Source organism: Alternaria atra (assembly GCF_907166805.1).
Source record: "Alternaria atra isolate CS162 genome assembly, contig: 23, whole genome shotgun sequence".
NCBI lineage: Eukaryota > Fungi > Ascomycota > Dothideomycetes > Pleosporales > Pleosporaceae > Alternaria > Alternaria atra.
Genome location: NW_025091321.1, coordinates 2,424,902 through 2,451,089, shown reverse-complemented (window position 1 = coordinate 2,451,089; position 26,188 = coordinate 2,424,902). Strand labels below are relative to the sequence as shown.

Below are 26,188 nucleotides of genomic sequence, written 5' to 3'. Positions count from 1 at the left end.
CTCATAAATCTCGAATTGCTAACGACTACCTACGCGTCGAGCGGATTGAAAAGATATCCTGGCCTGGCCACAGTCCTGATGTGAATGCATCTGAGCATGCCTGGCCATGGATAAGGACCCACGTGACGAAGCAATTCACTCCCTCATGTAATCCTACGCAGTGTAAGGAGCAATGGGAGGCAGAATGGGAGGCTCTACCTATCGAGCTCATCAACAGGTGGGTAATGGGCATTCCTAAGGTGGTGCGTAGGATCATCGCAGAAGAGGGCAATAACAACTTCCACGGGTGATCGCAACCCCCCAAAATCTACCTATATACCTATCTACATACAAAAAAAATAGCCTCATCTTTTTAAGCTTGTAAAATGGCTGAGTTGTGTAGATACTTCACTTTTTTGTATGGGCGTACAGCCAAATTTGTGAAGTTGGGGCACGGGCCCCGCACTGATCGCTCACTAAAAACGAGCTCCTTCGTAGTACAGTATGCTCAATTATTTTCGAAGACAACGTACCCGTGGACAAAATGGCGTTTTCCCAGGTTCTCTTTGCGTGATGTTGTTCGCTCTTTCAGCATACGCTTCAGCAATCTGCAGTAGCCGAACTCGCACTCTGCTTGACAAAGTTTGTTTGGTGGCGCATTGCTTGAGGTGTTGCGTTGTGGTTGCGTCGACTGGTCCGGGATTACCGGTAGCAGGGTAAAGTGTCCGCGGAGCCGCAAAGCTCGGCATCTCTGGCAGCGGTGTTCTGAATAGCGTGTGGAGAAAGATATGTTGTATAAGCCGACGTGGATCGATTAGATAAAGTGGTTGCCAGAGTACATATCAAAAAGCAGCTGCCGTTGAAGGCGCTTCGATGTAAGTAGAGGCAGGAATAACATTGACGTCACGGTTATTAGGCCCACAGGTCTAGACCACAACAGCCTGCAATTACGTTATGTAGACCCGTTCAGACTAACATCGCATTCTTGTTGCTCGATCAAACTTTACCCCATTGTAAAGGCATGGCGCATCCGACGACGGCACATTTCGCCGAAGGACCTGCTCATAGACTGGCCGTGCAGCTGGAGAAGGCCATCGCGCATAGCAGGAACAACCTCCTTGGTCATGGATTTCGAACTGCCCTTGCGCCCGCAGTTGCCACATAATTCAAGCTCGAATGATCCACGGTTTCTGCGTGATCTGGGCTTGCTTGATCTGCTGGAGAACGATCCTCGGCCAACATTCGTATTAGATAACACGAGCGCACGGAACTCGGTCCTTGAACTCTATCTTGTCTTCTGCAACACTGCGCTGGTAACCGCGGGGTCAGGAGTATTGCAGAGCGCCATTAGCGGGAGCCATAACAATCATAAGATTCCGGGAGAAGACGCTGCATCTGTCTCGCATTTCCGGAACTGGTCCTACCAGCAACCCTCAATTCCGAACAAATCTTTGCCTTTCTGTGGCTACAGTTGGACAAAATGTCTGATCGCCCAGCGTTTGGTGGTTGTGAGCGGTCAACTCATCAAACCTGATGGAGGTCTGAAGGCAAATGGGGGGTCTCTTTCCAAGAAGATCTCAAGGTCAAACTTCGCGACATTCGATTGGACAGACGATCCTCCTCCTATGAAGTTATCTGCACATGTTACCTGGGCACGAAGTATTAACTGGGCGAATACACCACTAGGCCCAATGAAAGAATGGCCTCCGCAACTTCGCAGCAATGCCAGCCTCATCATGATGGACTCACGGCCGGCCGTTGGATTCTATGGACCTGAACTCATAATGATTTACAACGAGTCTTACATCGAACTTCTTGGTGGCCTGCACCCATGCATGGGTCATAGTGCTCGAAAAGCCTTGGCTCAAGTTTGGAGCGAATATTTCGAGCCGATCATCGAGCGGAACCTGGCTGGCGAGACAGTCGACAATTCCCAGACTGAAATCCCCCTAGTGCGCAACGGCTACCTGGAAGAGACATACTTCTCTACCCGCTTTATACCAATCTTCGATTCTCAAGGGGCTACAATCGGCCATTACGAACCAGTCGTCGAAACGGTAAGTGCTTAACGACCCCGCGATAACCTTTACCTCAGCGTCCATCGCCTTATAGGTGCAGCGAACGATATTTATTGTTTGCAGCAGCTTCAAACCGGCTTTCACTGCTGTACTGTTCACTTGGGATGGTGGCAATGGTATATCTTGCTGACATTTCGTTAGACTAAAGAAGTTCTTCTGGAGAGACGTTCGGGAACACTCATGGAATTGAGCCAGGAACTGCCTCGAGCCCGCAAGTCGAACGCCTATTGGGACCATGCTGTCCAAGTGATCTCTCGTAACAGCAAAGATGTCCCATCTGCTTTATTCTATTCCACAGAGACAGGCGGCAGTAGCCAGGACTCGACTGGTACAGATGGAACGGCTGACAGCCAGTATCAGTGTAAACTTCGACGATTCATTGGATCAGTCGAGAACCCATTCGCCAGCATTGACAGACTTGATCTACGGAAGTCTCATGGCACAATCAAACTTTTCAAAAGGGCTATCATTGCTGACCAACCCGTCACCGTAGATCTTCTTCAAGATCCCGACGCACAAGACTTGGCAAAAGCACTTCAGCCGCAAGGCTCCAGCGATGTATGCAAACTCGCGGTTATATGTCTTTTGCATCCACCGTCTTCCAAAGAAACTATACTTGGTTTCATGGTTCTTGGCTTAAGTTAGTGACCCCGCATGAACTGTGAGTCCTCGATGGCTAATCTATCTGCAGGTCCTCGACGACCGTACGACAAAGCCTACTCACAATTTGTGTATGAAGCAGCTCGTTTAGTGTCCGCTCCGTTAGCATCACTGATATTACATGAAAAGGATATTGGACGGCGAGAAAAGGCCATTACTACTGCCGAGCTCATCAAGACCGAGCTCAAACAACAACTAGCAGAATCTCAGCTGGAGGCGGACCGTGGTCATACGAGGTTTCAGGTAGGCTAGATTTGCAGCGTGCAGCGTGTCTGCTCAATGACAGTAACTGACTTCGTGACAGCGTTTCGCGGAGCGAAGCAATGTTGGTATCTTCACCATCGACATGAAAATGCAAGGCACCTACTCTTACCGTAATGAGGCCTGGTTCGATATTTGTGGAACACAGGACCAGAGTCTTGCCCTCGGCGACGTATGGGCCGCCATTGTTGATGATGAGTTCATCGCTGTCGGCAAGAACAAGTTCGGCGCGCTTGCAACGACAAAAGAACCCCAGTAAGTTATGCAATCCTTCGCGAAAACCTATACTGACTTGATAAAGATCCTTCGAATTGCGTCTCAAAAGTACTTGGCGCATGCCTGCAAACGACGTGAACGACTCAATATCTGAGGAACGACACAAATGGGTCCTCTGTTCGATCTTCCCGGAACAATCGCTCGACGGTGAGATCGTTGAGATTATCGGCTGTATAACAGATATATCCCAACAAAAATGGGGCGAGCAAATGCAAGCAGCTCAAGCAACTCGAGCAAAGGAATCAAAAAGACAGCTGGAGAGCTTCATCGATACTACATCGCACGAGATGCGAAATCCTCTGTCCGCGATCGTCCAGTGCGCGGACAGTATCATATCTGCACACAAGGCTTTCGAACAATCAACATGTTGCGACGAGAACTACCAAAAGACACTGCTTTCGACGGTAGATTCCGCCGAGACAATTGTCCAATGTTCCAAGCACATGAAGACCATAGTAGATGGTAAGTGACTGCAGAATCGAACCACTAAGCCAATGTTAACGCGTGTAGATGTCTTGACTATCTCCAAACTAGACTCGGGTCTCTTTGCGATGACCCCAATCGACGTAGAGCTCGAGTCAACTGCACGGGACGCGGTCAAGATGTTTGAGGGCGAAGCCAAGGCAGCCGGTGTAAACCTGCAGTTCCACATTGATGATTCTTGCAGGCAACACGGCATTGCTAACGTATCGCTTGACCCCACTCGAGTGCTGCAGATTCTCATCAATCTGCTCACCAATGCTATCAAGTTCACACGGCTGGAGGTTAAGAGGGAGATTGTGGTTATCTTGAGTGTATCGCTTGAGCGGCCCACACACAACGCCGACGATCGGGTGGCATACATACCGAGGTCTGAAGGTCATGAGGCTAAGACATTACTGGCGGACTGGGAGCAGGGCGAGAGTGTTTTCGTACGATTTTCTGTTCAAGACACTGGAACTGGCATGACCGATGCGCGTAAGTACAGCAACAACCCATCGCATCTTTAATACTGACCACAGGTATAGAGCATCACCTCCTCTTCACACGCTTCTCGCAAGGATCACCAAGAACACACATCGACTACGGAGGCTCGGGCCTCGGGCTCTTCATCTCACGGCGACTAACCGAAATGCACGGCGGCGCCATCGGCTTCACATCCAAAAAAGGAGTCGGCAGCACTTTTTCCTTCTACGTCCAAAGCCGCAGGAGCGATTCAACAGTGCGCAGGCGAGAGAGCGTTGACTCCAACTCAGCCACAGTCAACACAGGCATCCAAGCCCACAAGACGCTTATGCGCAGCAAATCCTACAATGAGACTACGCCACACCCATCGCGTACGAGCTCGCAAGATAAGGATGTGCCTGATAGCGATCTTCATATTCTTATTGTTGAGGATAATCTGGTCAATCAGCGGGTTCTGGCGAAGCAATTGCGCAACGTCGGCATGAATGTCGCAGTCGCCAATCACGGAGGAGAAGCATTGGAGTACTTGAAAGGAACCAAATACTGCAAAGCCGACGGTTTCGGCAACGAGCTGACGCTGATTTTGATGGATTGGGAGATGCCTGTGATGAACGGGTTGGAATGCGTGGCAAACATCCGGAAGATGCAGGGAGAGGGTGTCTTGAACGGTTATGTCCCTGTCATTGCAGTGACGGCGAATGTCAGGTCTGAGCAGGTGGAGACAGCGTTGCAAGCTGGCATGGACAATGTCATATCGAAGCCGTTTAGGATACCGGAGCTGTGCGCTTGTATACAGAAGACGTTGCGCAATACAGCGCCGGCTGAGGGCACGAAGTTGGGATGATGTTGTTGTCAGGCAACATTTCATCGGCCACCGGATTCGCTTTGATGACATATGAAGTAATGGCTGGAAAGGATTGCCACTCACGTTGACTGCCACAATCACAACCGGAATATATCTGCAAGTACGAAAGATTGGAAGACGAATCATCATGATTTTGATCCACGGATTGACTGTAATAGTTCTGTGACCATATGGATACCGTCTACTTCGATTGCTGTTTCACATCAACCAATCATGCCCCTTTCAGTGATGAACAGTCGAGACTACGATGTTGACAATTCATTTCCATCTACTCCTCCTGTTCTTTGTCACTGTCACCATTTCCGTCACCATATTTCCTCTCGTAGAACCCGTAGCCCAAGTGCTCGACGTGCTCGATGTGCAGCTTCCAGACTTGTCATCAACCAAACGCGTTTGAATAGTTTGTTTACCGTGTCCGGGCACCCAATGCACGGAGTCAACCAATGCACGGGGATCGCGATCACCACCACCTTTTGAACGCGTATTTACTCAACCACCATGACAGGAATATTAGATGCGCTTGCAGAGATTGATAATTTGAAGCCTGGCGAACAACTTGTGTATACAAATATAGCAAAGAAACATAGTGTTAGTCGCTTAACGTTGTCGCGCGCGCATTAACTTAATTAGGTCCCCTAACGCGTCGCTAACGAGAACTAATAAAAGCTTAGCAACTAACAGGAATTAGATCTAGTTAAGTATATAGAGGAGCTTTTAGCGCGTCACTTACCACCTACAAGGCATATAATACAAAATTTCGCATCCTTAGTTGCCTTACAGCCCTGCTCTAATAGCTAGGTTAAGCTCTTCCTGCACTGTTACCGCGATCGGCTTACCCTCTAATAGACTACTAGCATAGACTCTAATTGCTATAACGCTAAGTTACAATGCAAGTACTAGTTGTACTTCGAGGTTCTACAGTAGAAGATTACTTAATACGACATTACGCTAGAGAACACATACAATATAGATAAGAAGGGCTTTGCGATTAGGGTACTAGGTAGAACTAAACGGGTGTTTAGCAGGCGTTAATATAAGAAGAAGGAGGTTAGGCAGGCTTGTTAAGATAGCTTACGTAAGTAGGTAAGCCTGTTAGCCGCGATCTGCGCAGATAGTACTGCTCTTCCCCCTAGCATTATCTTCGCGTTAAAGAACTCTACTATCTAAAGCTGCTAAGTAGCAGATATTAAGGCGGGAAAGCACGCTATCTACGTCGCCTTATTACTATTAGGATAAACAAACAATAATATAGGGTTAGTGTAAGGGGCTACGCTTAGGGAGCTATCGCACAGGTATACTAGAGTTGTATTTAATAGAGAAGAGAACTATAGGTAGCTAGGGTTCTAAAGGTCGTTTAGGGGGCGGCGGCTCGGGATAACCTTCTGCTAGGCTCGCTTGCACAGAATCCGGGTGCTTAGAGGGGCACCCGGAATCTGTAGACAGTGCGCCTCGCGTACGTAACTATGATATTATTAAGGATTCACTAACTAGGCTCCAGCCTATTACATTACCCCCCTCCTCCTCGTCTTTTAGGGGGTATCTCGTCGAAAACCTTCTAGTAGGCGTCCTTCTTCGTCTTAGTATTCTCTCGTATATTCTTCCTATTAATCTAAGGCTTCTGTATTCTCTAGGATTTCTACTAGTTTAAGGGTCGTTTAGTAGTATCCTTTCTACTTAACGTCAAAGTACAGTTTCTATCTACGTCTACGGCGTCGCAGTTGTTCTTCTAAGATCTCCTCTACTACCTACTCGTCTTTACCGTTAATCTGTAGTAGTAGCAGCTAGTAGTTGTCCTAAACCTAGCTAGGTAGTAGGTTAGAATTTGCTAGGCGTAATCTATCGACATGGAAAACAGGGTAATAGCCTTTTAAAGTGTCTAGCTTAACTAAATAGCTATTAACTACTTTAATTACTGTGTATTTAGCGCTTTTCTAGTCTAATTTTCGTAACAGACAGCCCGTTTAGTATTACTTGTTAAGTTTTAGCTAAACCTTATCGCTAACCTTATAATTCCTTGCTTCCTTCTAGTGCCTATTAGTCTGCTTTTCTTATTTAGCTTACGCTGCAGCTATACTCGCTTGTGCTAGGTTAAACACGTCTTGGAATTTAGCTACGATAGCCTCGGCCTTATTACGGTCTAAACGTTCTTTAGTAGTATACCTTTTCTTTTTAGCTCCTAGCGGGGTGTCTAGCTAGAGAGGATCTACGTTATACCTATGTTAGAGGAAGAACAGGGCAACTCCTGTTAATGTTGCATCCCTCCTATTAATGGCGATCTAAGCTATAGGACAGTACTTTACCTAATCCTCTTGTGACTAGCTAATAAACGCTTAGATGTATGCTTCCTACACGCTGTTCATTTGCTCTGTTACTCTATTAGTCTGTAAGTAGAAGGCAGTAGAAAGCTGTTAGTTAATCTTAAGGATCTTGCAAAGACGTTCCTACAGGACGCTAACGAACTAGCTGCCTCTATTAGACGTAATTGCGTTAGGTAACTAGTAGTAAGCTACTACTTGTCTAATAAACGCTTAGACTACTATTTCCGTTCTAATATCTAGTAATAGGATAAAGATAGACCCTTTGCTTAGTCGGTTAGTAACGACTAGAAGGCAGGTTATGCCTTTACTCTCTAGTAGTCCTTTAATAAAGTCTATTAAGATTTCTTTCTATATCCTATTAGGTAGTAGCAATAGTTTTAGGAATCCCTAGGTACCCTCTCTCTATAGCTTCGTCCTTCCGCAAGTATCGCAGTTCCTTACGTAGCGTCTAATACTATCTAACATACTAGGCTAGAAGAAGTCTTAAGCTACTATCCTGTACGTAATTTCCTTGCCTAAGTAGCTAGCTAAAAGGGAATCGTGTGCTTTACTAATAATTCAGGTGCGCAACTTCTTGTTGTTAGGCACCTATTTCCTACTTTAGTATAACAGTTCTCCTTAGTTATTAACTAAGCACTCTAAGATTAAGCATTTTACGCCTAGGCTAGGAGGGAACCTTCGTTCTTAATCTATTACTACTTGCATAGCGTTCCTGTATTGCTAATCGTCCTTTAGGGCTTCTAACTATAGCTCTTCGAGCTTGTTAGGTTGTTCTAGCTTGTTGCCCTAGCTAGTTAGGCCTTTAGGCTTAACTTGTTCTCTAAGCGCCTTACTATAGCGCTCTACCTATTCTACGCTGTTTTCGCTTATAGTAGGAACTAGGTCTTCTAACTGTTCCTTAGTTAGGTTAGGACGTACTCCTGTTTGTCCTACGTGTATCCTTACAGACATTACCTAGCTTCCTAGTAGATTATCTTATTCCTTACTACTCTCCTCGTAGCACTAAGAGGTCGGCTTTAGGACCTAAATAATACGCTTTTAGAGGCGCTTATCGTCTGCATCCTTAGGTAGGTCCTGCTCTCTGCGTGAGAGTGCATTAGCTTGTACGTTCTGCTTCTCTAGTCTGTACAGGATCTCTATGTTAAACTAGCTTAACATCGCTGCCTAGTAGACTTAACGTTTACTTAGTATCTTTAGTTTTATAAAGTACTCTAGGTTCTTGTAATCTATAATTACCTTAAAGCTCTTAACTAAACGCAGTTTAGCGTCCTACTCTTCTAGGCAACAGATAATTACTAGTAGTTCCTTGTTATAAATCTTGTAGTTGCATTTATAGGCGTTGTTCTTTTTTAAGAAGTACGCACAAGGACGCAGTATCCCCTTGTCGTTGTACTAAGACAACACTCCTCCTACAGCGTAACTAGAAGAGTTGCAATCTAGAACTGTATCTTGTTTAGAGTTAAACGTCGCTAGGTTAGGTTCTATAGTAAAGATCTCCTTTAGCTTGTTAAACGCTAGCTGCTCTTTATCTCTCTAGGTAAAGCTTACGTCGCCTGTTAAGCGCGTAAGAGGAGCAGCTATCTTTGCGAAGTCTCTAATAAACCTTTGGTAGAAGTTCGCGAACCTAAGGAACGACCGTACTCCTTTTACGGTCTTAGGTGCCTCCTAGTCCTTAATAGCTTTAACCTTGTCTAGATCTGTTCTAATGCCCTTCCCTGCGTTAATAATAAAACTAAGGTACTTAGTAGACTTTACCTTAAACTCGCATTTCTTAATGTCTACGTAGAGGCCTGCGTCCTGTAGCTTGCTGAGGACTTTTTAGACGTAATCTTAGTGTTATTACAGGTTGCTATCTGTATAGATTAACACGTCGTTAAGGTAAGCTAAGCAGAAATTATTAAGGTGTTCCCTTAATATCTAGTTAATATACTATTAAAAGGTACTTAGGGAATTAGCTATGCTAAATAGAGTTACTAACTACTTAAAGAGACTAAAGCGCGTTTAGAAGGCTGTTTTCTATTTGTCTCCTTCCGCTACACAGATCTTATAGAAGGCTGCAATTACGTCTAGTTTTGTAAACTACTTCGCCTTGCTTAGGTTGTTAAGCGTCTCTTGGATAAGGGCAACGGGTATCTGTCCTTCTTAGTAATCGCGTTTAACGCTTAGTAGTTAATACAAAGGCGCAGCCCTCCTCCTAGCTTTTTCGCGAATAGTACTAGAGCTAAGGCTAGCGAGCTACTTACGCGTATAAACCCCTTCTCTAATAAAGACGTAAGTTCCTTTTAGAGTACTAGGAGCTCGCCTCTTAACATGCCGTACAGTAGGCCCTACAGCGGCTAGGGCTGTTAACTGTTTTTCGTTTTAAGCTCGATTTAGTAGTCTACTCCTAGCCCTCTATAAGGAGGGAGCTTTACAGCTTCTTTTAGGTTAAAGAGCTTGTAATAGCTCTAATAGTGTTTTAGTAACAATGCTCTTACGTTTACTAATTTCTTTAGTGCTAGCGCCTTATTAATGTCTGCGATAGAGGTAGCGAATATTCGCACTTTAGCTTCTAGATCTCTAGATTTCCTTAGGAGGCTCGCGAACGTAGCTGCGTTCACTTGTTAGGATGCGTTCCTATTTACAACGCCTTCGTTACACCTTACCTAAATACCCTTTAAGTAGATAAATAAGCTCCTTTTAGCTAGAGCTATCGTTACGTCTAGGTAGTCTATCTACTCTTTCCCTAGGACGACGTCTTCGTCTATGTAGTTAATTATATATACGTAGGCAACCTCTTAGTAGCTGTGCATATTAAACTTAAATTAAGAGACCTTATTAATCTTTGACAGCTTCCTGTTAATTCCTTCGACTAGCTAGGGGGCGACTAAGAAGCGCTTAAGGCGGCTTCGGCAAGCGAACTTCCTACTAACTAGTGCGTAGTACAGACAACTGCTGTCTATTAACGCAGTTGCGTTGTTTACTGTATCTACAATTAGGTGTACCGTAAGTAGCTTCGTGTTTATGTGCTTTTGTTAAAACTAGTTCTATTCGCTACGTGTTCGCTAATCTATCTTTAGTAGCTCTAAGCTAAGACTCTAGTTTAGAGCTACTTTTTTTCTAAGTCTTCTAAATTGCTACTATCCTCTGTCTCTGCATAACACCTACAGGTAGGCAAAGGCTTGCGCTAAGCTGCTCTGCTCACCTTAGTGTTCCTTAGCTTAACACTCTTCCTACAGTGCCTAGCTATATATCCTTTCTTACTACACAAGTAGCACTCTATCTAATCACTATTTAGTGTCACGGTAACCACCGTGGTTCCCTTGACACTGAACGCGCTACAGAATCCGAGTGCTCCGCCAAGCACCAGGATTCTGCTGATTGGCCGGCCGGGCCTAGCGCCATGCGCACGGCCCCCATCGATAACTTCTCACCGCCTGTACATGCTGATTCTGTTTCCTTACGCAACGTCTTGTATTACACCAGATATCGTACGTAGCCACAACTAACGCTTCTAGTAAGCTCTTAAACACGTGCTCGTAGCATCTCGTGACATTTAGTTTCCTGTCTCTCGTGCTTACCTTACTAACTTTCGTTAGCTCCTAGTCTATGTTCTTAGGCGGAGAAGGAGTTCTCGTACTGTTTTAGTTAACTTATTAGTAGGAGTTATAGTTATAGTAAGCGCTAAACTCCTTTTAACTACAAGTAGCTATATTTACTTAGTACAGGTTGTCTAAGACACAAGTCGCTTTACGTGCGAATTCTTCGAACGATAGGTCCTCCCTTGCGAGGATTAAGGCCTTCTAAACCTCTACGCTTAATCCTTTAGAGGACATACTCTTCTTCTACGCATCGCTAATCTGCACCTCTGCCTAGAGTTCTAATTAATTAAACTCTATGTAGTAATCTCAAATTAAACGTTTTCCTTGTCGCAGGTTTAAGAGTTAGTCTAGTGCTTTAGCTTTTAGGTGCAGGTCGTCGTACTGCTAGTTAAGGAAACTCTACAAGTCCTTAATAGAGCTGTATTCTTAGTGCTGTTCTGCCTAGGGGAGGATAACGTCTAAAGCTTGTTTAGAACAACAGCTAACTACGTACACGATCTTTATCCTATTAGGTGTACCCTAGTAGTCTTTGTACAGCTTTACCTTAGTCTTGTATCTAAAGGCAGAGTACTTAGACCTGTCCCTGTTAAACAGCTCTAGATAAGGGTACTTCGTCCTCGTAGTGTGTTCTGTTAGCAGTGTTCCTAGCCCTAATTAGCTCTTAAACGACTGCAGGGTTAATTAAGAGCCCTGTTGTTCTAAGGCTTCTAACTAAGCAGTTATTAGGGTAAGTAGTTAGACTAGTTAGGCTATTATCTTAGCCGTAGCATTCTAAGGGGTCTTTAGTAAGCTCCTAGGTAACCCTTTCTTTCCCGCTACGCTTTTTACTCTCTGCGCAATCTCGTTAATTATTAGCGTTATCGCAGCTTCTTTCTATCTGTTATTCCTAAGCATCTAAGCGATACTCTACTCTATTTTATCGCCTAGTACTCTAGTAAGGTGCTTAGCTAACGCGTAGGCAGACAGCTCCTCTGCGTTAAGGTTAGGTAAGTTATCCTCTATGTTCTAATTCCTTATTAGAGGGCTCGTTTCTGTATGTGCCTGCTTCTCGTGCAGGGCTTCCTAATTAGTATTCTCTCCTTTAATCGCTCTAGTCTAGTAGCTAAGCTTCTTGTAAGCTTCTACGTTGTAGCCTACTCCTCTACAGTAAGGACTAGTAGGGCTTCCGTAGCCTATTACTGTACAGGGCTTCTATAGCTTACTCTTAATAGCAAGGCTTATCTAAACAGCTTTTAATTGCCGTTGTAGTCGCGACTTTTAGTAGTTCCTTTAACCTTACGCTCGCAATCTTATACTAGTTAGTACTTTAACTTAGTATCGTAGCCTATGCCCTGTTTAATAGAGGACTAATAGGACTTCTAACAACAGCTCGCTTCTTAGCTGCAATTTAGCTGTTGCGCAGGGTCGTTACCTGTTCCTTAATCCTTAGAGGACTAACAGGGCTTTAACTACAATCGCTTACCTTCTTACGAAGGTCTTTTGCAGACAGCAGGACCTACACCTCTGTACTGTCGAGGTATCGCGTAGGGCTTTTACTAAACGGTACTCCGCGCGCAACTAGGATCTACTAGCTGCACTATACACGTTTACCGCTAGACGTTACGCGAGGCCAGTAGCGCGTTAACTAAGCGTCCTACGAAGCTGCAGTCCTAGGCTAGCAATCTTGCAATAGCTTATACCTAGTTATTGTTTAAAGGCCTTTCGTGCCTTCGTACAACACTAATCCCGTGCGGCAGATTAACCTACTCGCACGTAACAGAAGAGGCAGTCAAGAAGCTTAACGCGCGTCGCGTTAACAGAGTCTTAAAGCAAGGCTCTGTTAATTAGGATCGAATACAAAATGTAAGGGGCTACGCTTAGGGAGCTATCGCACAGGTATACTGGAGTTGTATTCGATAGAGAAGAGAACTACAGGTAGCTAGGGTTCTGAAGGTCGTTCAGGGGGCGGCGGCTCGGGATAACCTTCCGCCGGGCTCGCTTGCACAGAATCCGGGTGCTCAGGGGGGGCACCCGGAATCTGTGGACAGTGCGCCTCGCGCACGTGACCGAGATATCATCGAGGACTCACCAACTGGGCTCCAGCCCATCACAGTGCAGGGAGACTGGGCACAACTCACAAACGTGCAAAAAGGATGCTGTAGATACTATTTAATCTGCTATATAAATTTGTATATATTATCTCTTGACGTGGTTGTAGTGTGCGCTTGAACAGGCGCAGAAAGTTGATGGGGTGGACGACTCGCTTATAAAACACGTTAACGTCTATCTACGGTCGAAAGATAGACCCTAAAATCATGACATGTGTGTCCCACGGACCATTTAGATCGTATGATATGACTGTAATGATTAGCCCAAGTAGCTTGATCGTTGGTGAGGTACTCATGTCAGGCCTGGCTGACGATATATACTATCCTGCACCCTGATTAGTAGTTCACTGATCGTACGTACCTTTTTAGTTTTATGGCTTAGTGGTGCAGATCTGCGTTCATGACAACTCACATCCCATCAAGTCAACTTAATCTTGCATGTCAGCGGGCTCGAAGCCTCGAAGGTACTAGTAATCTGGCTCAAGCGCAAGAATGCCTACATATCGACCGCCGAACGCTGCGTACGTCTCCTTCATGAGCAGCACAAGATTGTCTGCATCTTGATCGGGGCGGCCTCCACGCTTCGCTTCATTTGGATACTCCCAATCAATATCGGCGCCTTTAAAGCCATTCGCGTTTATGAAACGCACCGGTGATTGGATGAAAGTTGCTCGATTTGCCGATGTGGACACCATGTCGCTGGGAGCATGTTCTGTAGCGGTTCCACGGTCGTTGAAGGATAACTATTTAGGCATGTTGTCAGCGTTGAACATAGAGTCAAGGTTCTTTACTTACACCTCTAACAGCAACCCATGTTTGCAGTCCATTCTTCTTGAGGCTAGTGAACTCCTTATAGTTTGCAAGATCCGCGTCATTTATTGGCATAAATTCGAACGTGGTAGAGTGGAAGATGACAAACGCTTAGAACAGATGTGTTCGTCCATTAGTGTTGATCTGCTTTGGTAACACTGTGTCGCATTTCCTTTCCCGGGTGTTCCAGCCCTGGTAGTAACCGATCTTTCTGCCATTGGATGTACTAGGGTCCTTACCGCAAGAAGGCCTCCCAGTAATTGCGCAAGATCCAAAACCATTCTGGTAAGGATTATCGCCAACTAACGGCTCCGGGTCTTTGCAGTGAACATCTTTGGTACCGCACCTATCCATTGTTAGCCTATCGTTGCCTCAATACGATTTACAACTCACCAGCCATAGAAAGAGCAGCACAACTTGAAGCCGCACTTTGTAGTCCCCCCAGGTGAGTTAAAACCACATATAGCTTTGGCATCACAGTTGGAGATACAGTTTGCAGGGCTGCAATGTGCTTCCTTGAATCCACAATTCACAAGCTTGCTATAATATGCTCCATCTTTGCAAGGTGAGCCTGCACCGCATTGAAAAGGTCCTCCATCTGTGGCTTGTCGAATCACTAAATTTGGACTCTGGTGGTGTTTATGATGAGCATGGCGGCGTGAATGACGTGCATTCAGGTCAGTGCTATTTTGTAGCGTAGAATTTGCCGCGGAGTCTTTCGTGTAATTCAGCTGTCCCAAGGTGTACCTAAGATTGATATAAGTGTTAGCTAGTATAGAGCAGTATGCAGAGGGGCTGCCTGGAAGAGCATTGTTGGGTGGCTTTCGGGATCTGCTTTGCATGAAAGTGTAATCTTACAAGAGCAGCCGCATGGTGTGTTGTGCTGATTGGGCTTGACATAGGTGCTTACATCTCACTAAGTGCTATGATGTCGATTCCGTCTTTGGTGGGCTGCTGCTGCGTCTCGTCATTATATGTGATCAAAGCTACGTCCACATCGCTTGCGCTAATATTCCAAGGGATCACTTCTACATCTTCTAGATTAGTTAGGTCGTCTGGCTCATCTGGCTCTTCGGATGCTTGTCTACGCGTATATTCCTCTGTAGATCGCTTGAAGGGCTCATGGAGGACCTCATTATCTTCCCAATGGTGTCCAGTTGCAGATGGATCGAAGCGGCGGCGAAGGATCTTCTCCGGATGGGTATCATTACCTACAGTCAACGAATCCGAGATATAGCCCTAATCCTGCAGGCCCTGGGATGTCAGGCTTGGTCCAAACGCAAGCAGCTTCTGATAAGTCATGTTTTCAGGCATCTTACGTGTAGCGGCATTATCTCTCTTCGGAACCCTGACTATGCTAGGTATACCAGCAACGCCATTGTTAGTCTGTTGCCAAAGTACTGAAGAGACAATCTGGTTTCCTGGGTTGTTTACCATTCTGAAGTAAAAATACACGCCATAGTCGTCGACTCGGAGGTCCAATGGCCGACCTATTAGTCCTGAATTCACGGCGTACTGTTCATGAGTGAGTCGCTTCAGTTTGGAACCAAGCGCTGCATGTGTGACGCGTTGACAATCTTGCTCAGATGATCTCTTGGGTCCTGCACAACTGGTTCCGAAAGGAGCACACATGGTCGTACCGGCTCTGCCAACGCCCTCAGGAATGATAGGCGAAGGTATTTGAGCCACCTTGTCACCGCCTTTTACCCAGGATGCAGCTATGTAAACCTATCAGTTCAGCTGCGGATATTGATTCCTGTAATGGTACTTACGGGGAATCTCGTCGCAGGTGTATTGTCGATTAGATCGCTGAGTATTCGGGTCGTTGGGTGTCATCCGGATAGCTTGAAACTCGTAATTCGTTCGAGAATCTAATGTTTCGAGTCCGTAATGGAAATACTATTAAAGCTCCAAGGTCCAGGCAGCACTACAGACTGACCAGCCTCTGTGCAAGGTCTGCGAGTACCTCTTCATGCATTATTGTCTGGACATACTCGATTCCTTCTGTGTTGTCGATTCCTGTAATTGCCCCCAATGCCAGGATGAGTTGGATGCGCGGCTGCCTGCGCATCGTATGTGGATACGTCACGAGGACCTCTTGTGGGCCAGTTTGATATCGCGGCGTCAGACATCCATGAGCGGGCGTTCAAGCAGATGGATGAAGATAGGCGCAGTTTTATTCGAGAATGATGGGATACGATGGTGGCAAGACTTCCAGATTTAGATAACCATTGCCAATACGACGCTAGAATGGATTTCCATTGATCCAATTTCAGTGTTAGACGAATTACGCTTGTATACTGCAAACAAATAGGAGCAAATAAAGGACAAGACAAGGAAGGGACGTCATTGTTGTTTTGCGCACCGCTGTGATGCGGGCGAAGACATCTTTAGCATTTCAGAATGTGATACTCTAGTAGCTTATAAGTACGCAACCCTACAAGTCTGAGTTATTTTTAGGCCTAATCTTTCCGAGGCTCGATACATCTTGCTACGATCAATCCTTATTGAAGGTTCCAACGCATTACAGCTGTCTGACCGCTTGCTGCAGTTAACAATAAGTCTAGAGCGCCACTAACATCTACCCAGATGCTGTAATCTCAGCAGAATGTAAGATTAGTCGAAGGATGCTTAGTGTTGGAAGTACCTGATAGGAAGGAGCAGCCTGTACATGAGTACTGGCCGTGCTGATCTCCACAAAAATGTACCCATCTAGGAGCGCTAGTACTTTAGCCAGCCTGGTCGTGACCCTAGTGAGGCTTAATTACTACAGCATCTGCTCCACTACCACATTACCCTACATTGGTGACTGCTTGCTACTACACGTACGATCGCCAAGACCGGACCCCTATTCTTTGACATTCTAGTCAGGCCACTATGGCTACGTTTAACGAGACCGCCTTTTCCCGCTTGCGATGGGCTATATTTGAAGACCCATCTACCATCCTTGTTGCGGACGACGCCTCAAGTCTAGCGCCGGGGCTCACACCGTTCACCCGTCGCCTCTACTAGTGAGCGATGTCGTCAAACAATTGCACGAGTACTTCCAACAGCAGAAAGCCAAGATTCCGGAGGCTCTCAAACCAATCCATAATGTGCAGCAAGGTTTGGAAGTCGATACGCCCATCCCACAAGGCGCACGGGTGTTCTTTGAAGGCTTCGAATCTACTAAAGTCACGGGTGACGGGACGGTCGACATTGCCATATGGCTGCAGGACCAGGATGAGTTTAGTGTCGAGCAGTTCTGGCAGAATCGCTACCAAGACTGCTTGTCGTGAAGGCTGCGGCAGTGTCCGATGTGCACTGCTTAGACGGCCCCAATTGTGGACAAGTGTTGCTAAGGTGTCTACAAACGAACTATTTAGGTCGGACAAAGTTCTTCAAACTGTCTTGCGCTGGTTTATTTGTAATGCTATAGTCCCTAAGTACTCAGTTTAACCACCTCGTAGTACATTGCACAGACGAAGAAACAAGTGTATCCTTCACGTGGTCGATAACTATAGAATTGACTAACACTGTGAACTGAATCGGTCGACACTATTCTTGAGCTCGCGGTAAGGATTCAGGGACAGCGCACATCCCGGGCGAGATTCGATGGCAGTACAATCTAGGGAACGGCGAGCAATATGAGGAGCAGACACTGATTCGGGTGAGCATGTGCGCGATGGAGGGTAGGAGGAAAAAGCGACAGAGAGCCTTTGATAATGGTGACAGTTGTGGCATCCTAAGAGAGATTGGAATCGGCGCGGATGGACGAACATGATTCAGCTTCAAGCAGTCGGGCTTCTTGTGTAGTTACCGAGGGCAGAGGAACCATTGCAGCATGTTCAGCAGGCTCCATGTCGGAACAGCTGACGATGGAATCTTGGAAAGTGTCATCAGAAAGAAAGACACCATGCAACAAACCGACGTTCCAATTTCTAGCCGAGGCATCAACCTCATGCGCAGGTACGGATATAGGGTTCATCAGCTGCATCCTCACACCCAAACAAGAGTTGAAACTTAGCGCGAGCTTTGATGTAGAGAGTTCCCCGTCATCCAGTCGTTTCTCCTTCTTGGAGATACTACCTCTAAATCACTTCGTCACCCGCGTATTCCAGAAGTCTTTGTCCTCGTGGCTGTCCTGACGTTTGCGCAATATCAGCACCGACAACATACATAGGACATTCGCCCGAACAACCTCAAGTCACTTTCTGGGACTGTGCTAGCGCTTCTACGCGATGTCCGCATGCTGATGTTCTCTACCATCTGTGAGTCCATCCTGCGTGCTACAAACGCGCCGAAACCTCTCATCGTATCTTCAGAATGCCGCTTAGGGGATATAGGTGTGGTGCTATTTTCCAAAATTCGACCTAGTTTGCTACGAGGGCGGCTAAACCAAATCAGATACTGTGGCCGATATAGGTGTGGGACATCCGAGCCGCCAGTTGCAGATTCTCGCTTCCAGCGGAGGGAATAACTCCTAATTGTCGCCGACCCTCTCGCTACCAAAATGTTGGCGATCGAACATGATGAGGCGGATATGCACTACGCAGCTGGTGACTGTCTACTGTCTTGGGCTGCTGGTACTGAGGGTCCGTTGTCGACAAGTCACTTCCAACTCCAGCCACTCAACCCGCACAGACGATGCCATATCCCCGCCGAAGTCATAGTTGCTGGTGCACTTTGTATATATTAACGGTGTCTCCGTGATGACCCTTGAAAGACTAATCACTCATAACTCGCCCACGACCAATGATACCGTAATGTCTTTACTGATGAAGAGATCAAGACACCAAGGCGACGTTGGTATGGTCTAGGAAGCCTCGTCGTAATCAGCACGACTACAGACCTATCGTTGTTCGCTTGTGCGAGAAGGACACGCTATTGGAGTGGAAGGTCTTAGCGACCGCCCACTGGCCGACAGATGGTCGGATTGTTAGCAGATTCACCAATACCGAGATCATCGTTAGAGCATCTGCCCTGCGCATGTCATGTTGTCGCAATATGTCCGACAAACCTGCGTCGCTGCAAGCTGCACGCACCAACAGCCATCTTAGGCCGCAGCACAGAGCCCAAGTTCGGTACCAGATTCAACGTATCAAACAAGGGACCACCAAACCAGATTACGATTGGGGGTCATTATCCATTCTTTTATCTCATCTCCAACATGCTATCCAGTTCCACCAATAAAGCAACAACCAAAGAGAACTCCTGAACGCTCAAACATTTATCCTCATATAATACCGTCCCAGTTATTCCGTAGTTAGGTGCCGTCGGTTCGGGGTGGGGTTCGTAACGGTCATGGGACGAAGGAGGTGTGAATGCGACATCGTATCAAGCACTATTCACTGTTAAGTTCAGTTACTACGTATGCCCGCCAGGACGCTGGCGCAAGAAAAAGATTTAGGGATGGAGTTGAGAGCGAGATGGGAGTTGTAAGGCCTTGACTGTACGGCGAAAGCAAGCGAGCGAAGAGTGTCTATCGAAGAGGAACAGAAGTAACGATAATTGTGTTATTGGCTGCGTGATGCCAATTAGCACTCGTCCATGCTGATCTTACTCGTAGACACCTTCGTCGCTTTCGCTCTCATGTACAATCATTTGGCTCGATGTAAGCGAAAGGGGCGAAGGCAGGGGATGACTTACTACAAACTCAACGTCAAATCACCTCGAATACTCGCTTTAAGTTCAATTTCAATTTCCAAATTCGCCTCCAGCGTCAACTTCAATCCGTCCTGGTCCTTGAGTTCGCTGCCCTTTTGTTGTGGCTCCATTCGGTACGGCTGGTCGGGATCGGTACCGCGCATTGGAATTTCGCCTCGCATCGCTCGCGCATATGTGACGGGTCCGTCCATAGATGTGCTGTCCGGGCCGATACGCTCGAACATTCCCATCTTTTGAAGATCGCCGTTTGCATCGGCTTCTTCGAGGGCTTCGAGAGAGGTTGTGTGCATGTATTTTCCGTTCTTCTTATCTTCTTCGATGCGGTTGCGGCGGGCGCGGCGCGATGATGAGCGCGACCGTGCGGATTGCAGGCCGGCCTCGCGTTTGTCTTTCTTCGCTTTGTTTACAGCCTTCTCCTGCTGCATCGTCGACCGCTCGTGCGGTCGGTTCTCGTAGTCGGAGTCCTTGTCTGCCATGTCGTCGGGTATCCTAGCTATCATGCAAGGCCTCGAGTTGTTGTATGAGGCGGATTGGGATAAAGGATGTTTAGATGATGGAGGGGAGAAATTGGGCTGCTGGAGGTGTACGAAGCAACAGCGAGCAAGATGTGAAGTCAAGCCAAGGTCAAGCAAGAAGCGGAGGTACTACGCCCACGCACGCCACGACTAGCAGCTGCAGACTCCACTCCGAAAACAAGATTACTCGCAACGGCCTGGTTCCTCTGTAGCTTCAAAAGCAAGGACACGGTCAGCCGCCATTGCAAGCTCGTACCCCTGTTCATCCACCCGTCTCACCGTTTCAGGATTGCTGGCCACTGACGTCAGACCCACATCGAGCGAGGGATGTCCATATCGGGTTGACAGCCGCTGTATGACGTATGCGAGAAATATGATTAAGTGCTGGCGCTGCAAGTCGACCGACATTTGAACATAAGCTGACGACGCGCGAGCATGGCTAAGCGTGGCCAGTTTCCTGGCCGCAGGAATGACTAGCCTGTCCGGTGATCGCTTATCGCGGGGCGCCATCATCCGCTGATCTAGCTGGTAACTGTAGCCGTGCAATTCGACCAGCTGTCTCATGAAATCTATCGAGCATAGCAATTGATTTTCCTTCCCCGCATAACTTGGAGTTGGCATTACAATCGCTCCCGGTCATTTGTTATTATCACGGAACACAGTGACAGTACGTCCAAACTCGTAGTCGACGAAAGTCATGCAAAGAGTCAGACATTGGGGTGAGCGTAATGAGCATCGCCTGAGGCTTCAACGATCAAAATGAAGGCATCAAATTCAGTACTGTGTGATGGTGCGGGTCATTTGTTGTACTGTATACACTACAATACATGTCGTAACACTACATGCAAAACTCCAAATCAAACGCCGGCGGTGATATCCCATTATAATAATCGATGCGTTTCGTGCATTCGTCCTCGTGCAACATCTAATTCCTGCTCAAAGTTAGTACCGCGATTCGTTCATGTAAGATCAAAAGGAACAACTTACAGCAATCCGAGAGTAAGGTCACCGTGGATCTTGGCCTTCAACTGAATCTCAATGTCGAGGTTGAGCTCCAGTCGCAGTCTCAGCTGCTCACCTCCGTCCTTTCCGCCCTCGTCTTCACCACCGCCGCCACCAGTGAGACCGCCGAGGGCCTTGCCAGCGGTGTCTCCGACCTGGTTGACAGCGTTACCAGCAGTGTTTTGGACCATCTCGCCGGCTCCACCGATCGCGTCGCCTCCAGGGACGTTCTCGGTGATGTCGTCTAGCGGGCCTCCGCCCTTGCCACCCTTCTTTTGGCGCTGGCGGTTACGACGGCCTCCGGATTGGGAGACATCGGATCGCGCGTCAGACTCAGCTTCGGAATCTCCGCCTCGTCGGCCGCGGCCACGCGACTGGCGGCGTCTCGATTGCGACTTGCTCTTTTGTTGTTGGGGTTCCGCGTCGGATTCGTTGTCAGCGTCGCCGCCGTTGGTTTGCTTCTTGGATTCTGCGTCCTCTTGCTCAGCTTTCCCTTCGCCATCGCTTTCGGGGGCAGGAGTGGCGTCAGGAGTGGGCTGCTGTTGAGGCTTCTTTCCGCCCAGCTTCTTCGGCGTCTTCCTTTCGGTTTTCTTACTCGATGATTCCGCGCTGCCCTTTGCGCCTACAGAGGCGTTGGCATCTGCGTTTCCCTCTCCGGAGACAGATTGCTTGCTCTCCTCGACTGTGTCCGCCATTGTGCTTGCTGTATGGTTCTTTGGGTGGGAGGGAAGGTAAGTTAGATTGCTGATGTGAGTGTGTGCAGAATTGTATGTGCCTCGGAATTTGTTAGAAATTCAAGGCCACGGCGCAATTCGTTAATAAGAGAAAAGCGGCTTGAGAACAGGAACCGGTTTGGAGCTCCCAGGTACTTGCTACCCCTGCTGCACTCGAGCCACCCGTCATGCAGTCTGACGCACCATGTGGTACCCACATCTACCCCACCATAAGCGTCCCAAAACTTGACCCCATCCCTGCGTACTGCCAACCGGATTATGTTAGACCTGGAATCGTGTTTGCGCCAGTCTGGCTGTTGCGCCCAGCCGGATGCGTTCCAAGCTCTTTCGCGTTTGCCTGGATTGCTCGTCATTAGCGCGCAACCCAAGGCCAGTACCGATGGACTGAGCAACGCGTCAGCTGAATGCGCTTGACATCAACGCTTTGGGACGTAGCTCGGAAGCTGGAGCTTGCAAGAACCGAGGCGCCCTCTCGGTGGGCCTGGCGGAACGTTTACCCATAGGGTGCGGGTGTAGTCGCAGGTGGGTTAGTACTGGCGTGAGACTTGCAATCGGTCGTTGTAGCGCGCAGGTAAATCTAAGGTAGTGCAGCTTCGAGAGCACCCCATGATAGCTTCAATATCACGAGCGTTGTACTAACGATCGTTGGGAAGACGCAATCGCGGGGCGCGCCAGTTCTTCCCCGATGGCCGGGCCGAAAAGGGCCGATCTCGCGGTTATCGTGACGATGGCATTTGCATGTACAACACAGCCGAGCGAAGAGAGAATTGAGCATCAAGTACTCTTGACCTGACTATCAAAATCGACAGCATGGCGGCCCCAGAAACTGCAGATACAGCTGCGAAGCAGCGAATCATCAAGCACATGAATGCAGACCACCACGACTCCGTACGCGCCACCCAGACCTAGGTAACACTGATGTCAAGCTCGAGTTCCAATCCTGATATTGACCGCAGATACGCCGATACATCGAGGCGTATGCTTCCAAGTCCATGTTCCAGGGTCGCTCGGCGGAGATGGTCGATATCGATCTGAACCAGATGGTCTTCAGTTGCTGTGGCCAACAAGCCGTCATCGCCTTTGATCCACCCATGAAGGCCATGCGTGAGGCTCGCGAGCGACTTGTACAGTTGGATAAGGATGCTCTTCAGATCCTGGGCCAGAGCGACATTCCCATCACGAAGTTTGTTCCTGCGTACACGAATCCAGCCCACCTGTGGAATTTCACGCAGTGCGTGCTAGCCATGCTCTTGCTACCGCGGCAGGCAAACTGGCAGCCCGGTTCATTTCTCTATGACAATGCGTTGTATTCCGTACCAGGCTTTGCGAGCTTTGTTGCTCGGGTCGGCTGGATCGTCTTCGCGTGTATGCTCCCAATTCATACTGTCGAAGCCATTATCATGGCGAGGAAGCTCGCAAAGCACGGATGCACGTTTATGGATGCGGTGTGGTGGAAGTGGGTGGGTACATGTTTCATTGAAGGGTTCACGTCGTTCTTCAGGCTCAATGCGCTGATTGAAGGGAAAAAGAGGGAGAAGGAGGCAAAGAAGCACTGATAGTGTTACACGACAACATGGTATCTTCTCTCGTTGGCTATATCTTATGGTATTATCTTCAACTTTATACCCTAATTCACCATGGGTTCTCACCATTGTACGCCAAGAATATACATGCCGCAGCGTCTCGTTCCCCGCTCAGCATCCTCACTATAGGCCCTGCACCTTCGCTAGTTGGCTTTGCTCCGTTAGCGGTCTTATTACGAGGGGTGAAGTTGCTCTCCGTCCATCCTGGGCAGTACGCAAACACCTTCCACCCCCCGGGATGATACTCCGTGATTTGATAAGCTGTTACCATGTCCAGGGCAGCTTTGCCGATGCAGTACTGATCCTGCTTCATCTTGTAGAACCCATCCTTTGGATCCAGGCGAAGACTAATAGAACCGGCTCCGGAACTGATGTTCACAATGCGCGGCGTTGATATAGACTTCAATAGCAGTGGTGTGAAAGTCTCCACGATAGCGTACGGTCCAGCGGCGATTGTGCGAAACGTCGTATTGAGTTTCTAGAAAATCGATTTGTCGCCGCTATCGGCAATACCAGCATTATTGACCAGGGCATCAAGCCTAGGAGATCAGTTCTTCAACAAGCAGGGCAATTCAACCAGCTCTCACCTTCCATGTGTTTCTTCAACTTGTTTGACTGCCGCAGTGGTCGAGACCTCGTTCGAGACGTCAATCTGGAGCATCTCCACGGTGTCGGGGAGACTACGGGATTGGAGATCGTTCACGGCGGTCGTGCCCTTTTCGATTAAGCGGCTACCTGGAAGAACATGTTTCGTTGCATCACTGAGCAGCTGAGTCGCCAGCTCCAACCCGATGCCACTGTTCGCTGTGTATGAACTCCGTCAGTATCGTCTTGCTGATTCAAATACTTCTATCAAACGTACCACCAGTTATCAAGATGATGGTTTTGATTAGAGAAGCCATGAGTTATGTTATTAGTCGAGTTAAACCATTAGACTCCGCAACAAGCAATCCAATCAATCTCAGAGTCGTCGATTGACTTGATTGTCAGCAGCCTAGCTGCTGATTGATTGTGGATTGATTGAAGCTATTTTGAAGTAGCTCAGATTGACTTGATTGACTTGATTGGTTAATTTATACATAGGAGTTATCGAATCTCCGAGGCAGATGCCGAATTCGTGATAAGCTGTTTCATCGGCTTATATGCACGTGACTTTCTTCTCATCACGTGATGTCACAGACAATGCAGGCGGACTACTCGATCTTAATCTACATTCCTGGAATAACGATCTGACCAATCTAACCAATCTAATCAATCAATCTGAAGGTCTAAGATTGATTTGCTTGCAGATTGGCGCAAATTCAAGAAGCGACGGATTGGATTGATTAGATTGGTTAAACCAATCAAGTCAATCAATCCGTTCAATCCAGATTGCTTGTTGCGGACTGTGTAAACCATGATATGCCACTGTACCATTTGAGTATATGTCCATTTACATAGCTTAATGCACTACGGAACATGTTTAATTAGCATTATTAAGGTCAGTGTATTCTCCGAACGATGGTAGCATTGACGGAGATAACTGCCTATATCCGCGCGAGCAAGTTATCGTTCGTATCTCCAAGCACATCTACAACACTTAGCAAACAAAGCACATGGTAGAGGTTTTTCGTCTCCTACCGATATATACCTCGATTTCAGATCTGAACTGCGGGGTTCAAGTGGCTGTCCGGCGGAGACATCGGGTGTAGTACTGTCATTAACCCCATGAAGCTTCGTGGTGTAGCTTCTTCAGCAAGATTGAGGGAGTCTGCAAGGTACATCCGAAAAGTTGTGCGACAAAGGGATTTCCTCGGTACTAATTAAGACTCCTCTGGGCAGCATCAGGAACGTGGCTTTTGTAGGGTCTAGGTGAGTGTATGTCATCTTAAATTGAATTACTCGCAACATTCCCCTCAAGAACACATAATCGATGCTAGACACATGAAGTTATTTTTTGAATTCGCTGGACTCCGCGCCGTATGTACGTGGGGCAAGGACATAGAGTACTTCCTACGATACGAGGCGACTCGTACGACGTTGCTGGAGCTATTATCAATCTGTATAGAGGTTACGACTGCAGCTTGAGAATTCTGAGCTTTAGAAGGAGCTAACAAAGTCTCAGCCTAGCATCAGGGTTCTTCGCAGGACTAGATGGTGATGTATCCGCAGTTTCCGGATACCCAGGTAATAGATATAACCGCATGCCTTGCTCTAATGTTTATGCACTATTCGGGCACAACCTATCTTCTATCCTTATCAATACTTCTAGTCATTCTTGAAAATCAATGGGCCCAACAAAACTCACGTCGTTCTCGCTTGACCAGCAGCCGCCCGTGCCTATCGATTGGGAAGACCTCAAAGCGCTAAAACTGTCTAATACAGAGAGCCATAACCGGAGTAGCGTCTACAACTACCCTAGTAACAAATCTATGCATCAAGAGCTGTACCAATCAGAAGTTAAAACCAGTGGTACTCTGCCTATTGATCTCGAAGGTATCTATCTTCGCGATAGCATCAATATTCAATTCTAAACTAGAAACGTTCAACTCTATGCCTTCTCTAGCGTTAGCATAGTTGATTAGGTCTAGATTTAAAAGGGCAAGGCAACCTATTGCAACAACCACATTAGCACACCTCGTTTTCACATCGAACAGAAGATTAACTAAGAAGTAAATATTTTAACCTTTCTACTTATGCGCGCTAAAGCGATGTCTTTGATTGGTGGATATTGTTAAACGCCACCCGCTGTGAGGAGTAGTTGGGCAGGCACTGAGATATCGGTATAGGCTTGTATTGAGACGAATCCTTGAGGGGCTATCAAGCCTCTCAGAGGGATGATATATACCTACGTCACGTGATTGTGGCT

The 26,188-nt window shown here is 47.3% G+C and overlaps 6 protein-coding genes across 6 annotated transcripts; 3 read left to right on the top strand and 3 right to left on the bottom strand.

Moving 5' to 3' along the window:
- Positions 1-1,103: 1,103 nt before the first annotated feature.
- On the top strand, positions 1,104-5,043 carry ALTATR162_LOCUS4415 (uncharacterized protein; the record flags this gene model as incomplete). Its single annotated transcript, XM_043312026.1, has 7 exons — positions 1,104-2,036; positions 2,199-2,697; positions 2,749-2,960; positions 3,022-3,233; positions 3,280-3,716; positions 3,765-4,211; positions 4,262-5,043. 7 exons carry the CDS (start codon positions 1,104-1,106, stop codon positions 5,041-5,043), a joined length of 3,522 nt encoding a protein of 1,173 aa, XP_043167961.1.
- An 8,474-nt stretch (positions 5,044-13,517) lies between these two features.
- On the bottom strand, positions 13,518-13,935 carry ALTATR162_LOCUS4414 (uncharacterized protein; the record flags this gene model as incomplete). The annotated part of the gene is made up of 2 exons (XM_043312025.1): positions 13,518-13,793; positions 13,846-13,935. The coding sequence occupies 2 exons, from the start codon at positions 13,933-13,935 to the stop codon at positions 13,518-13,520; spliced, it is 366 nt and encodes a 121-aa protein (XP_043167960.1).
- Positions 13,936-16,737: 2,802 nt separating this feature from the next.
- On the top strand, positions 16,738-17,138 carry ALTATR162_LOCUS4413 (uncharacterized protein; the record flags this gene model as incomplete). The annotated part of the gene is made up of 2 exons (XM_043312024.1): positions 16,738-16,828; positions 16,873-17,138. 2 exons carry the CDS (start codon positions 16,738-16,740, stop codon positions 17,136-17,138), a joined length of 357 nt encoding a protein of 118 aa, XP_043167959.1.
- A 2,349-nt stretch (positions 17,139-19,487) lies between these two features.
- ALTATR162_LOCUS4412 (uncharacterized protein) lies at positions 19,488-19,982 on the bottom strand (the record flags this gene model as incomplete). The annotated part of the gene is made up of 1 exon (XM_043312023.1): positions 19,488-19,982. One exon carries the CDS (start codon positions 19,980-19,982, stop codon positions 19,488-19,490), a length of 495 nt encoding a protein of 164 aa, XP_043167958.1.
- A 964-nt stretch (positions 19,983-20,946) lies between these two features.
- On the bottom strand, positions 20,947-21,718 carry ALTATR162_LOCUS4411 (uncharacterized protein; the record flags this gene model as incomplete). Its single annotated transcript, XM_043312022.1, has 2 exons — positions 20,947-20,953; positions 21,009-21,718. The coding sequence occupies 2 exons, from the start codon at positions 21,716-21,718 to the stop codon at positions 20,947-20,949; spliced, it is 717 nt and encodes a 238-aa protein (XP_043167957.1).
- An 849-nt stretch (positions 21,719-22,567) lies between these two features.
- ALTATR162_LOCUS4410 (uncharacterized protein) lies at positions 22,568-23,313 on the top strand (the record flags this gene model as incomplete). The annotated part of the gene is made up of 2 exons (XM_043312021.1): positions 22,568-22,645; positions 22,714-23,313. The coding sequence occupies 2 exons, from the start codon at positions 22,568-22,570 to the stop codon at positions 23,311-23,313; spliced, it is 678 nt and encodes a 225-aa protein (XP_043167956.1).
- Between the last annotated feature and the right edge of the window lie 2,875 nt (positions 23,314-26,188).